The sequence below is a fragment of the Drosophila virilis genome, chromosome X, assembly GCF_030788295.1.
Source record: "Drosophila virilis strain 15010-1051.87 chromosome X, Dvir_AGI_RSII-ME, whole genome shotgun sequence".
NCBI classification, from domain to species: domain Eukaryota; kingdom Metazoa; phylum Arthropoda; class Insecta; order Diptera; family Drosophilidae; genus Drosophila; species Drosophila virilis.
The window spans coordinates 593,052-608,525 of record NC_091543.1 but is presented as its reverse complement, the minus strand read 5'-3'; the positions used below and the strand labels follow the sequence as shown (position 1 = coordinate 608,525).

General features: G+C 39.4%; 1 protein-coding gene across 6 annotated transcripts in view; it reads right to left on the bottom strand.

Annotated features, from left to right (window-relative positions):
- Positions 1–2,659: 2,659 nt before the first annotated feature.
- The window catches only part of LOC6634720 (bromodomain-containing protein DDB_G0280777), a 65,855-nt gene continuing 53,040 nt past the window's right edge, over positions 2,660–15,474 (bottom strand). For all 6 annotated transcript variants that reach the window (XM_070210211.1, XM_070210217.1, XM_070210215.1 and 3 more), the window contains 3 exons: positions 10,205–10,296; positions 9,171–9,363; positions 2,660–9,113 (listed from right to left, as the gene is read on the bottom strand). In XM_070210211.1, the coding sequence (XP_070066312.1) occupies positions 8,335–9,113; positions 9,171–9,363; positions 10,205–10,296 (1,064 nt within the window). In that variant the 3' untranslated portion in view covers positions 2,660–8,334. The remainder of the gene's footprint in view (positions 9,114–9,170; positions 9,364–10,204; positions 10,297–15,474) is intronic.

The window sequence follows — 15,474 nt, the reverse complement described above, 5'->3', positions numbered from 1 at the left end:
AACATCTGCCGAGGAGCAGCTCTGAGCTGTTCCCAGGGCAATGTCCGGAATGGAGGAGGCGCTCCAAGCCCGGGCGTTGATAAAGTGCCGCACCATTTGTCAAAATGCCGCCAAGGCAGCCGCAGACGACGTCGAGGATGCGGCCAACTTTTAATTAGAAACTATGCGTGCTAGTTGCGAGTGATAAATCGCAGCTCCTCAACCAGCTCCTGCTCCTGTCCCAGATTCTGCTACTGCTCCTGCCCTACCCAACTCCCCAGCCTTTAATTAGCTGCGCGTGAATGTGCCTTGATGTTGATATTTCCACTTGCCGGGCAGTCACTTTTTCCATCCGTATTCCAAAAATTTAACAAGTATTTGATTTTTTTTTTTTTATACTTTTTTTTGCATTTTCATACATATATAAATTTTTATTGAAACATTGAATAAAATACTTTTGTGTGTGTCTTCTTGTGTGTTTTTAAACTTTGCATCCAATTTGATTGAATGAACAAAAATTCCGTTTCCATTTTTATTTTTATAATTTTTGTGCCCACGCAAATGCCGTCCGTTTCCGAGCTGTGGATCCCCGTTTGGGTCGATCCCGAGACAATTTCCGATCATGTGTGCCCTATTCCTGTAGCCATTTTACGATAAAAAAAAAACTCACATTCTACATGCATAGCCGAACTCTAAATACGCTTTCGAAGAAGGGAACATATATGTGTGTGTGTATAGCTGTGTGCGTGTGTGTGTGTGGTATATATGTATGCTTTTATAAAGTTCAAAAATGTGAGTTTCGGTTATCAATAATATTTTTCACATATATCAAATTGTTGTACATCGCATAGTAGATATTGTATTCGGTATGTTTATGGCCTTTGCATACACTGTCAGGCCCCCCGCCTGTGGACAGTGGAAAATTCGGATTCTTGCTGGTTTCCAAATACCCTTACAAAAGAAGCTAGCTAGACTACAGGTTGATCTCAAAATGTGTGTACTCAAAATGGACTGGTGGTATATCATTTTTCACTCAAATCGATCAGATGCATATATATAGTTCAATAGTAAACGGTACATTTTCCACGGTTTCTTAATAGTCAAGCGGCCGGCAGGGTATCCATAGTGCGCATATACTCAAATATATTGGATTAATTAACATGTATACGTGTATATAATATATTTATGTAAGAGACACCGAAAAGGGCATTGTAAGCCCGCGCCTAGAGCGTAACTAGTTTTCAATATGGTATATATTTTCGATTTCGAAATTCGATTATCAAAACATCTTTGCGTCAATTAACTTTCAATATGGTAAATATTCTCGATTTCGAAATTCGATTTTCAAAACAACTTTGCGTCAATTAACTTTCAATATGGTATATATTCTCGATTTCGAAATTCGATTTTCAAAAAATTCTTTGCGTAATTAAGTTTCAATATGGTATATATTTTCCGTTTTTGATTTCGAAATTCGATTCTCAAAAATTCTTTGCGTCAATTAACTTTCAATATGGTATATATTATTTCCATTTTCGATTTCGAAATTCGATTTTCCGAAAAACCTTTGCGTATTTAAGTTTCAATATGGTATATATATTCGATTTCCGCATTCGAAATTCGATTTTCCAAAAATTGTTTGCGTAATTAAGTTTTAATATAGTATATATTTTCGATTTTCGCATTCGAAATTCGATTTTCAAAAATTCTTTGCGTCAGTTAAGCTTCAACATGGTATATATTTTCGATTTCGAAATTCGATTTTCAAAAATCTTCGCGTAGTTTACTTTTAATATGGTATATATTTTCGATTTTCGCTTTCGAAATTCGATTTGCAAAAAATTCTTTGTGTTAATTCACACTTATCGCACATTTGGGACCCCGACGCCATCGTACTCAAGGTGTTATTTTTTCTAGTTGCAAGTTTTGGAGTTGTTGTCAAAAGAACAAACACGAAACTTATGTTTAGTTATAACATTAAAGTTAATATAAAGAGCAAAAAATGTCAATCTCATAGTACGTTGTAGATATATATGTATATATAGAACATATATGCTTAAATGTATATAATGTGTATAATTCTAAATTGTATATATATATTTCTCTTGTATATTTATTGGTTATCATATGTATCTCCGTTCACATATATATATAAGTATATGTGTGTATATATAATTGTGTATTTGTGTATGCATATGTAATCCCCTGCGAAATGGATTGGTGAAATGCGTCGGGGAAAGTTGGTTTATAGATGGAAACTCGTCGAAAAAGGTATACCAAATCCAAGTTCTAATTAGTTAGTGTGGGCTTTTAATCAGTCTCGATTTTGTAAAAAGTTTAGTAAAAAGTTTGCAGGTGCGTGCGGGTTTTGAGTATGTGCGTGCAAATGCAGGTGCATGTGTGCAGGTGTACAGGTGTCCAGGTGTGCAGTAATGTTCTGTAGTCGTTAGTTTCTAACCCAAATTCCGTGCGCTATACAAAACAGCCAACATGGCCCCTATCCCAGGCTTAATTATAAATTTGTGCCCTCTAAATACCCTTACAAAAAGCAATCCCATTGCATTCGCTGAGTCGTGTGGCTTCCTGATATGCTCTGTATGTGTGTGTGGCTTCTAGATATGTATGTGTGCGTGTGTGTGTCCAACTGTTGCAGCTCTCCATCTTTCGGTTGTCTCCTCTCTCTCTCTCTCTCTCTCTCTCTCTCTCTCTCTCTCTCTCTCTCAAACATGTGTGTGTGTGCGTGTCTGTGTGTGCCAGCTGTTGCAACTGTATTAGTCTATTCTCCATCTTTCGGTTGTCACCGCAATTCTTTTCTTGGGTTGTTTGTGTGTGTGCGTGTCTGTGTGTTTGTCCAGCTGTTGCAGCTGTATTAGTCTACTCTCCATATTTCGGTTGTCTCCTCTCTTCTTGGGCTTCTTCTTACGCATGTGTCTTTGTGTGGGCGTGTGTAGCTGTTGCAGCTGTATTAGTCTACTCTCCATCTTGCGGTTGTCGTCTTCTCGCGCGTGCTAAGCGTTTCGCTTGCTTCGTTGTGCATTCAACCGGTTCACTTGACCGGTTCACTTGACCGGTTCACCTATTGGCCATGTTTCTCAATTGTTGCAATTGCTTCTCTCCTCTCCTACTCTGCTTATTCATGTTTTGTGTGCGCTTTGCGACGGAGTTTCGCTCATTTGCTCAATAGCTAAAATTTCCTCTCTTCCTGTCTCCCTCTCTCGCTTACTCGCTCTCACACTGTCTCTCTCTCGCTCTCGTTTTTTTTTCTCCAATTCCGTTTAGTTTTTTTTTTTTTTTTTTTTTTTTTTTTTATGGCGCAGCTTTCAAACACACTTGACAATTCTCTGGCAAATATTTTGCGACAAAAAACACTTCCTGCTCTCGCAGTTCTTATTATATATGTATCTATATCGCAGTTATATAGAATATAAAATCATGCACATACGAGAGCAATATTCTTTCCTCAGATTAGGCCTAATTAAAATATCAATTTTCGCTACTACCTCAAAAAACATACGATCGCAACCATTGCACGTTGGGATATATATATGTATATGTATGTACTTATATTTAATCCCCTGTCAATCTTTTGCAGTTCTCTGTGGCGGCTTGGGGATACATACATATATGAATTATCTTCCGTGATGTATAGCTATCTCTGGCCATGCACACATGTAATATTCGATTAAATTCTTCACATATATATGTATCTGGGCGAACTTTCAAATCCAACCCCCCTGCTAAGCCAGCCTACCTCTTCTTGCCCCGCTTTCAGTTTGCGTCCAGTGTTGGGTTACCCCAGATGGTTTTGAATGGTATGCGTCTGATTGATTGATTGATGGATTGCGATGCAATGACGGCGATGTAAACATATGCATGCATGTATGTCTGTCTGTTGGTGTGATGCTGCCGCATATTCTTAATGTTCATTGAGAGTTAAAATATCGGAAAAAAAAACATGCAATCTGAATCCAAAGCATTGTGTAAAACTCTAGATATAGCAAGTGGGCAATGTTTTTTCTTAGACATCAAATAGGTTAAGCTGTTATATTTAATACTAACAAGTGGGAAGAGCAGGCTGCGAATAAGTTTTGGAACTGCTGAGGGCTGAGTTTGAGCCGGGGCTGCGAATCGGTTTTGTGTTCTCGAACTGAACCAGTTTTTGAAAAAAAACCAGCCCAACTAAGCCTGAAACGGTAGCCATGCTATATTTAAAGTTTTCTTTTCCAAAATTAGTTTCGTTTGGCAAGCTAAATTGAAAGCTAAAACAACATATATTTCTACTACGAACGGGAATTGATCGGGTCAGCACGGGTCGAACCAGATCCGGTGGGAAACCTTTTTAATGGAACGAGTCTGGCTCGAATGTTGAGCGAAGCCAGGGACAAATTCGCAGCCCTGGCTGTCCGTTCGAATTCCCCCCATGTGACAGTTCCTTGATCTTAATTTGGGCTCGACTGATTTGCTGTGCCTGCTCTTGCCAGACCCTGTTATCCAGTTTCATATTTCTTAAGTACAGCACAAAGAATTGTAAACGACATCTATGCTTAAAGTAATTTTTGGGTAAACATTATTTTTTTTTCATTAATAATTATTTTTGCTCATTATGCAATTAATTATTTCTTTAATTTACTTAGTTGCTGCAAAGTGTGTGGATGAGTGCCGGGCTCACCTTCCAAAAACGAAAAAAGACAAAAAGCTGCTCTCGCTAGGTCAGTCTGGTCTGACGCGCCTTTTACCGAACTCCGTGCAGGGTATGCCGTAGTCGAGCAGCTCGACTCGGTCTTGACCCAAAAAACACACACACAAATGAAGTTCGTCACTCGAAACCAATCCAAATCCAATTTTCTTATACCTTTGTAGAGACTATGAGAATATATATGTATAATCATTTGATGGAGAGGGAAACCTATTAAAATCGGACGACTTTAACATATGTAGTTGTATAGGAAGAATCGATCCAATAATATTTTCAGTCTACCAATTTATTTCTATCTCAATGAGAGATATTAAAAAGGATATGAAAATATTCTTTCGAAAATCGAGCAATATATGTCTTTTTATCTGAGAAAGTTTTCTGTTTACTAAAGCTGCATCATTCTTTGCCGTACTACAAGGGTATTAAATAGTCGGTGTGCCGAATATGCTCATTCGTTTTCTTTTTGATGTAATTTGTTTAAACAAAGGATGCCCAATAAGTGAATGATGTTAAATGCGAGCTAAGGTATACGTTGGGCTTTTATATTCGTATACCATGTTTGCCCACCAAATGTGTTATTTTTGATCCAGATATTAAATAAAAAGTAAATGAATGTAAATAAAAAATCTAAATAATAGAGAAATCATATGTAATACTAAGCGAAACAAAAATTCAAATAATAATCTTTTTGTTGCTGCTGTTGTTATTGTAGTTGCTGTTGTTGTTGTTGTTGTTGTTGTTGCTGTTGTTGTTGTTGGTGTTGTTGTTGTTGCTGTTGTTGTTGTTGCTGTTGTTGTTGTTGCTGTTGTTGTTGTTGCTGTTGTTGTTGTTGCTGTTGTTGTTGTTGCTGTTGTTGTTGTTGCTGTTGCTGTTGTTGTTGTTGTTGTTGCTGTTGTTGTTGTTGCTGTTGTTGTTGTTGTTGCTGTTGTTGTTGACGGCATTGCCAGACAGCCAGCATGTTTTTAGTGTCTTTATCGTAAATCGATAAATTTTTGGAATTTTTTTTGTTTAATTTCATTTGAAAATGTCTCAAAAAGTTTGAAAAATTATTGTCAGTTTTTTCTGTAGCTAGCAGCGGCAGCGCCGTCTCGCCCCGAAAGGGACTTTAATGAATATTTGAACATGGGCGGGGTATAAACTATCGATAAGCGTATCGATTAATTTCAAACAAGAGAAACGATACGAAAAAACAGCATTTTCGATAATTGTATTTGGTCGAAACGCATTTTAACTTTAAATGGGTTAGACTTATGACACTACCAAAAGATGGTCCAAAACTATCGATAAACTAATCGATTAATTGTAAACTAGAGAAACGATACGAAAACAACAGCAACATTGTTATCCAACGTTTTCGGATATTTGTGTTTGTTCAAAACGGGTTTAAGATTTGATTTGATTTCAATTTTGTCAGAGCCAATTGATGGGGCATAAACTTTCGATAAACTTATCGATTAATTTTAAATCAGAGAAACGATACGAAAACAACAGCAACAATTATTATCCAACGTTTTCGGATATTTGTGTTTGTTCAAAACGGGTTTAAGATTTGATTTGATTTCAATTTTGTCAGAGCCAATTGATGGGGCATAAACTTTCGATAAACTTATCGATTAATTTTAAATCAGAGAAACGATACGAAAACAACAGCAACAATTATTATCCAACGTTTTCGGATATTTGTGTTTGTTCTAAACGGATTTAAGATTTGATTTGATTTCAATTTTGTCAAAGCCAATTGATGGGGCATAAATTATCGATAAGCTAATCGATTAATTATAAACCAGAGAAACGATACGAAAACAACAGCAACAATTATTATCCAACGTTTTCGGATATTTGTGTTTGTTCAAAACGGATTTAAGATTTGATTTGATTTAATTTTTGCTAAAGCCAATTGATGGGGCATAAATTATCGATAAACTAATCGATTAATTATAAACCAGAGAAACGATACGAAAACAACAGCAACATTTATTATCCAACGTTTTCGGATATTTGTGTTTGTTCAAAACGGATTTAAGATTTGATTTGATTTCAATTTTGTCAAAGCCAATTCATGGGGCATAAACTGTCGATAAACTAATCGATTAATTTTAAACCAGAGAAACGATACGAAAACAACAGCAACAATTATTATCCAACGTTTTCGGATATTTGTGTTTGTTCAAAACGGGTTTAAGATTTGATTTGATTTCAATTTTGTCAGAGCCAATTGATGGGGCATAAACTTTCGATAAACTTATCGATTAATTTTAAATCAGAGAAACGATACGAAAACAACAGCAACAATTATTATCCAACGTTTTCGGATATTTGTGTTTGTTCTAAACGGATTTAAGATTTGATTTGATTTCAATTTTGTCAAAGCCAATTGATGGGGCATAAATTATCGATAAACTAATCGATTAATTATAAACCAGAGAAACGATACGAAAACAACAGCAACAATTATTATCCAACGTTTTCGGATATTTGTGTTTGTTCGAAACGAATTTAAGATTTGATTTGATTTCAATTTTGTCAAAGCCAATTCATGGGGCATAAACTGTCGATAAACTAATCGATTAATTTTAAACCAGAGAAACGATACGAAAACAACAGCAACAATTATTATCCAACGTTTTCGGATATTTGTGTTTGTTCAAAACGAATTTAAGATTTGATTTGATTTCAATTTTGTCAAAGCCAATTGAAGGGGCCTAAATTATCGATAAACTAATCGATTAATTATAAACCAGAGAAACGATACGAAAACAACAGCAACATTTATTATCCAACGTTTTCGGATATTTGTGTTTGTTCGAAACGAATTTAAGATTTGATTTGATTTCAATTTTGTCAAAGCCAATTCATGGGGCATAAACTGTCGATAAACTAATCGATTAATTTTAAACCAGAGAAACGATACGAAAACAACAGCAACACTTGTTATCCAACGTTTTTGGATATTTGTAATTTGTAATTTTAGATTTGATTTGACTTTTATTGACTATCGATAACCTAATCGATTAATTGCAAACTAGAGAAACGATACGAAAACAACAGCAGCTGAAATTGTAATGCAACGAAACGCATTTTGGATTTGAATTGATTTGGTTTGTGACATAGGCAGAGGATGTGGCATTAAATATCGATAAACTTATCGATTAATTGCAAACTAGAGAAACTATATGAAAATGGAGACGTTTTTGATTTGTTTGAACAAACGGACAGCAGGCCAAAATATTCCCTGTAGTTTTCAGATTTTGTAATCAATATGTAGGATTCGAATTTCGGCACGCCGAAAAGGACATAGAATCCTTGATGGTTCTATGCAAAAAGCTCAATTTGATCAGTTGTCACTGTCAAAACGAACCAGCGAGTATATAGTATAGACTTATAGATATATACATATATATATGTATAGACTTATCCTATTCAAAAAAAAAAAAAAAAAAAACTATTCTAGCTACCATGCGAATATTCTAGCTTAGCTTAATCTAGTATTTAGTATTTTGCAAGTCATATTTACTTATTTGCGTGGCTAAGCCACATTCTGATTTTTATTTGACACGGCCTCATCGATGTTTCCTCCGATCTGCTCCAGCTGCCCTGCTCTATGGTTTGGTTTCCCCAATATACAATCAGTCTATACCTCAGTTGGACACTCACTCCTTTTAGATGACAAACAAATTGCTGCAGCTGGAGGAGTTGCGCCTCTTCAAGTTCCTCTTGAAGCGCAACACGGTGGCCAGAAAGATCCGCGTCCGAGTCGTCAGCTTAGTGACCACCTTCCGGTTGCAATCGGTGACCCCGTTAGAGTCATCATCGTCATCATCGTCATCAGCATCATCGTCGTCGACGTCGTCGTCGTCGTCCTCGTAGTCGAGGACTCCATCGAGAGCTGCGCTCGAGTGGCGCCTAGCTGCAGCGGCCGCCGCCGAAGTGGATGGCCCATTCTCGTTGAAGTTGGACCGGGCTCGACGCTTGCGGATGCCTGCGGCAAGCTGCTCGAATTTGCTGAGTGTGCTGCCAGAGGCACGCGGTCGATGCGAGTCGCTGCTGTCCTCATCCTCCATCTCGCTCTCGCCCATCCGTAGGATGTTCTCCAGATTGAGGGCGCGTCGGTTTGCCCGGCGCACTTGCTGGCTGCGTGCCGCGGCGGAGGTGCTCGGCTCCATGCCCAGATCCTCATCGCTGCCGTCGTCATCTCCACTGCGGCACATGCTCATCTGGCGCACCATGCGGCGGGCCGGCAAATGCATGTGCCGATGATTCTGTATTGTGCTCTGCATATTGAGGCGCTGCCGTTCCGAGTCACTGAGCAGCCGGATGCGCTGCGGATTGAGCTTCACCTGGGCCACAATGCCCACCAGCAGCTCGTCCACGTTATGGTCCAGTCCCGAGGAGGTCTCAATAAATTTGCAGGCAATTTCCTTGGCCAGCTTGCGCCCGACTGGAATAGCACACATGTCGAGCCTGTCTCGGTTTTAGGTTAACGATTGCCACTCACCTTGGCGCGATACCTCGCGATGACGCTCCAGGTCCGTCTTGTTGCCAACCAGAATGGCGCCGCGAGTCAAAAGCATGTCGTTCTCCTTCAGGTAGGTCAGCACCTTTTCGGCTGCCTTGAAGGTGCCCCGATCCACAACCGAATAGACCACCACAAACAAATCAATGTTGTATGTGGCGCAGAAAGCCTCAGTCTTCAATTGGAGAACGATTACGATAACGATTAAAATAAAATAAAAGTTAAGCATACATCCAACCTTTTTTTATCTATATAATATATAGAAAGTGAAACGATTACAATAACGATAACAAGAACGATGACGATCCTGATAATCTCTCTGCTCTAATAATTCCTAATAAAACGCCTTAGTTAACCGGGTGGGAATACGTTAATATCTAGAGGCCACAGTAATCGTGGGTTGAAAATCCACGTATTTATATGCGTGTTGCGCTATTCAACACATAAGCGCCAGTCCTCAACGTTTTGCTACACTGACGAGTCGGGTCGGATCGGACAACTACATTTGATATAAACTTTCGGTCGAAAGGGAAGTTATTTCCTTTTGAGAATTAAGTACTACAATTATATACTGTCTAGCTAGAACCATTCATAAATAGATGTTGACACCATTTAGCTTGGAAATACGCTATTCAACACTTAAGCGGCAGTCCTTAACGTTTTGCTACACTACACGAGTCGGGTCGAGGTCTGTGGGGCTGTGCGCAAAAGTAGGCAACAGAAATTTTCAATGCAATTTTGCGCCACACTTTGCGACAACGCACACACACACACACGCTCAGAATGTGAACAGTGTGAAGAAAAGACGTTTACAACAATGTAATATGCTTTGGCCTTTTAGCAGCTGCTAAAAAAAAGTGTTAATGACATTTGACAAAAGTGTCTGCTAACAACTCCCATACATGTGTGTGTGTGCGTGTGTGTGTGTGCGTGTGTGTGTCTAGAGAGAGAGAGAGAGCTCTTAGCCCAGATGTCTGACCCACTCAGCCTCAGCAGAGCTGGGCCGTAATACTCACCGACATCTCGCAGGCCGGATGATCAATCATTTCCAGGTCCGTCTCAATGTTGTCGACCAGCACGGAGACCGTTTTCCGGCCGTAGTCATCATCTGGAGGGGAGGAGGGAAAAGCAAACAGAGAGCAGCAAATTAGCGCACTTCAACTTCAAGTTTTCAACTCGAGTAGTTGCCGTGATTCGTTCCAGCTCAAGCACAACTTAATCGGATTAAAGTGCGCATACTCAATTTATTCTCATAATATTTCTGTGCATATATATTATATGCTATTTATTTTAGAAGTGCGTACTCCAGATTGTGCAATCAGTTCGGTTTAACAGAAGCCGCCACTCGAATCAGCTAATTTGGCGGAAAATGTACTCGAGTGTAGCTCATTACTGCACTATGCAACACTGCGCGTTGTCTCAGCGTTGTAGCAGTACTTGAAGTTCGCAGCTCGCTTATGAAAATCCTCGACAAGTACGCAAATAAATGCATATGGATATTCAGAATGTATAAATTCTTTAATGGCCAATTATGAATCGTTAAGCTGTGCGCCATTCGAATCGTACAGGTTGAATGCAAAGTCTTCTTGCATTTATTTAGATGCCAATTGATTGGCAAAAGCCTTTGCCCCATATTCTCCTCTTTTTGTGCATAAAATATATATTATTTTTTCTATAAGTGCGTACTCAAATTGTGCAATCAGTTCGGTTTAACAATAAAAAAAAACTGCACTCAAGTGTAGCTCATTACTGCACTCTGCAACACTGCGCCTTGTCTCAGTGTTGTAATAGTACTTGAAGCTCTCTTACAATATACAAACTGTTTAATGGCCAATTGTGAATCGTCATGCAAAGTCTTGCAATTAATTAGATGCCAATTGGTTGGAAAAAGCCTTTGCCCGGCAACTTAGCACAAATTAAGTTAATTATAGAATTGGCCGCCCCAAAGGCGCATTAAAGCTTAATGCCAGCAATTAATATGCTCATCCATAGGCACCCATTGTTTTGCAGTCCATGTTATTGGAATTCCGGAGAACAACTGTAGGCTTTTCGTGAAAGGACACTTCCATTGTCTGTTTGAACCCCCGTCGAGAGCCGCGGGGCACTTGCATGGCCAAATATGGTAAATGGTAAATAGTAAATGGAATCGATCAAAGCTGCAATGCGGCGGTTTTTCTTTCTTTTTGTTTTTTTTTTCTTTCCGATTGAGGCGGTAAATTGAGAGGGACTGAGAGGCGGCAGGGGTGGATAGGGCGTGACCGCATAAAAAGCGCGTAATCAATGTGATTTCATTTTGCCAGGGGAGTTAAATGCCGCATACAACAAAAAAAGGCGTCGTAAAGTGCTGCAATCAAAATATGTGCGAGTCACCCAGATCCTCTCTCTCCCCGCCGTCTCACCTCCTCTTTCAACTTTTAGACCACCCGCTGCAACAGACACTGCAGGTCCTATGAGCCAAGCAATGCAGGAATGGATTGGAGTTTTTTTCAGCTACCCTCCCCTCCGCCCGATTTGCATGTCGCAAGCAATTTGCACAGAAATTGAATGGCAAACACTAAAACGGCATTTTGTTGGCGGCTCCTAAAAGCATGCTGCAGTTTGTCTATTTGTTATACCCTGTTCTTAACGTAGCAGCAATGGGGGTTTGAGCTTATACTGCAAAGATGTGATCCTTTAACTTAGTACTGCTAAGATGTCTGAATTAAGTGACCGATCGGAAAAGGTTTCGTGGCTTGGGTATCTTCGCATCGGATTAGCTAGCGAGAGGTCGCCGGTTTTCTTTGTTATACCCTGTTCTAATCGAAGCAGCAATTTCCTTTTAAGCTAGTAGAGCTAGATTAGAAAGAGAAGTAGTATTGCTTAGTTATCTGAGCGTTGCGTATACTCCATTCTGATCAGATCTAGCTGGCGAGAGGTTGCAAGTTCAACTCAGTTAAAGAAACAATCAATTGAAATAGCAATTGGAATCGAATTTTCAACATTATTCATATGCCAGGTAACAGCTTCTGATCTGATCTAGGCATTAGATATTGAAGCCGCATTAAGCCGATTTCAACCCGAACATTCGTTGAAATCAGCCGGATCAGAGAACTATATCTCTGGACCTTATAAGCCAACTGTTCAGAAATCGATTAATTTTTACCCCTTGTGAAAGAGTTTTTTTGTTGAGAGATATTATGTTTTGTAGCTTGTTTATTTGCGTGTTTTGCGATTAGTCATGCAGTTGACAGGAGCTGGACTCGCAAACGGACGAGTCATTCGAGTGCAATTACCAAGCAATCCAGGGCAAATAAAATAATAAATCCAAGCTGATAATTTAAGCATGGAAGCATATGTGTGGAAATTAATGTGAGATGTGAATGGATTACAGCATAAGGGGAGAAAAAACTGTGAACAGGTATGGGGTGTCGCTATTTAAAGAAATCAGATTTTCTCGTTACCGAAACTAATAAATATGAAACACAATGCTAATTGCAAAACTCGTTGCCAATTCTCAATTTCAACTGAAATGTCAAGGTTCACATATTTATCTACGTAAATGGATGCGTACAATGATGCCTCAACGCAGATGCTTGCCACATTGATGTCATTTATATTCGCAGCGGGAGATATTATTGTGTATTGTGGGGGCGAAAAATTCACATTCACATTTTTCCTATATTTATTTTCGATTTTTTTTTTTTTTTTGCGCAAACTCTTAAGACGTCAATGCAGCTTGCGCGCACGTGCGCACACACGCACACAAAGCACGCGTACAAACACGCGGACAAAACAGGTGGATGGACACGCCCACTCAGACGCCCACTCACCCCACCGCCCCCGCCCCCCTCCCCACGCCCACTTACGCCAAGCTGAAACGACAGTTAGTCTATGTGCATTAGTGGTCAGACTCGAACATGCAATGGCGTGTCGCATGCAGGGTTAGAACCAACGCCCTCTCTCTCGCTTGCGTGACCACCGCTTAACACAAAAACTGACATATTGCAGAAAGAATACGTGTAAAATGTAAACAAGTTGACTCGATTTTAACCGATTACACAATGCTCTGTTCGGAATTCAATAATGCCTTAAAAATTGCCTACAATTAGCTTCTAAAACTGTAAACAGTAAGCTCTCCAACTGGGACGAGAAATCTGCAAAAAAAATTGGGAAAATTTCGCCAAGTTCTTAAGCGTAGGGCTTAGAAAATTGCCTTAAATTAGGATGACTGCAAAACTGTGGGCCGTAGCCTTCCAACTATGATTGAGAATCTGCACAAAGTTGGCAAAATTTCGCTATGTCTAGGCTTTAAAAATAACCTTAAATTAGATAGCTTCTAAAGCAGTAAGCAGTGGCTTTCCAACTGTCGAAGGCTTTCCACCAGGTTGGCAAATTATCGCTATGTCCATAAGCTTAGGGCCTAAGAAATTAACTTAAATTAGAGAGCTTTGGGTGGCTTCAAAACTGTAAGCAGTGGCTTTTCAACTGTGACTGGGATTCTGCACAAAATTTGGCAATATTTCGCTAAGTTCACAAGCTTAGGGCCTAAAAAATTGAATAACATTAGATAGCTTCTCAAAATGTGACTAGAAAGTTGTCAAGTCACGCTGCAGCGTCTGTAATAAGCTGAGGGTTTCCCAAGCTGTGGCCGCCTTTTGAGCTGTGCTTATTGAGGGTATATTTTGCGTTCCTAAAGTACCACAACAAACGAACCGTAACCACTCCCGTTTACATGCAGAGAGCAGGGCAAAAAAGAAAAATGGACAAAAATACGCTAATGCAGGTGCTGCATAAGCTGCAGCTCTTCATCGGAACTGAAGCGAACGGGATTTGGTGTGACAACCAAAAAGGACTTGGACACTTGGACTTCGGGTGGAGGTTGAGCATCGAGAGGTGCATTCAGTTTGTGGCGTCTTAATTAATGGTTAGTTCTCCAAATGCCTTTAATTGAAAGCTAGTGCAAGCTAATAAATTACAGAAAGTTGAAATAATTTTCAAGCCTTACGCACACATCAATTGCAAATGGACCCCAATCAAGTTTGGGGCAGAAGCTAAATGAATACATTTGGGAAACTTTTCTACAGCGACAAATACATTTGCCATTTCTTGGAAAAAAAAGGTGCAAGTCCGACTGAATTTGTGTATACCCTGTACTCACAAAGCTTCAATTCAACTAATCCGAATTATACTGGGAAATATTTCTGGTCTGTGAGTGAGCCTGTGAGTGGCTTCTTGCTAACTCAGGCCTCGCTCCTATAGAAAATCCAAAATCTGAAAAATTCCTGCGAGGGATATGCGAGATCCTTTTGCCATTTTGGCAAAGAATGCGTTTTGCCTATGTCCACTGACGAATTCGATTCGACTATCCGAATATTCCCAAAAAATATTCCTGCTCAAAAATCTAGCCTACAAATCTATTTCAAAGGAATAATTTGAGTAACCAGGAAAAAATCTAAAAAATTCTTGCGAAGGATATGGAAACAGGAGAAGCTTTTTTCAAAAACCTAGCCTACGAATCGACATCACTCGATTTCAAAGGAATAATTCGAGTAATCAGGAAAAAATCTGCAAAATTCTTGTACATGATATACAAGAACCTTTTTGACTGAGAATGGAGACAGGACGAATTCAATACGACTTTTCGAATATTTCCAAAACAAAATTCCTTTATATAAAAATCTAGCCTACAAATCGACATCACTCGATTTCAAAGGAATAATTTGAGTAACCAGGAAAAAATCTGTAAAATTCTCGCGAATGATATGGAGACAAGAGATGCCTGGCTCTGCCTCCACATCGACGAATTCAATTCGACTTTTCCAATATTCCCAAAACAAAATTATTTTATTCAAAAATCCAGCCTACGAATTGATATCAACCAAAGGAATAATTCGCGTAACCAGAAAAAATCTAAAAAATTCTTTGGCATGATATACGACAGGCCTTTGCTTTTGCCTTTGACTTAGAATGGAGACAGGAGATGCCTGCTTCTGCCTATTTCGTACTCTTTCATCATACCCATTTTCCGTGAGTACAGGGTATTACGAAAACCAAACCCGAGCAGCATCCCAGCAACTGTCGCATTTGCAGCTTGTTCAGTTTGTGTACGTTAAACGTACACCAACAATAGTCCCTGGTGCCCGTTGGCACAGACAAACACAAGCTCAGACAAAATGCAAGCAGGACAATAAACGTTGCGTGTGGCATGAAGTTGCTTTGTTGCTGCAGCTGCAGCAGCTACTGCTGCTGCCTCTTTGACTCAAGTGTTAATTAAAAGTTGGAAGGGGTGGAGGGTGGAGGGTGGAGG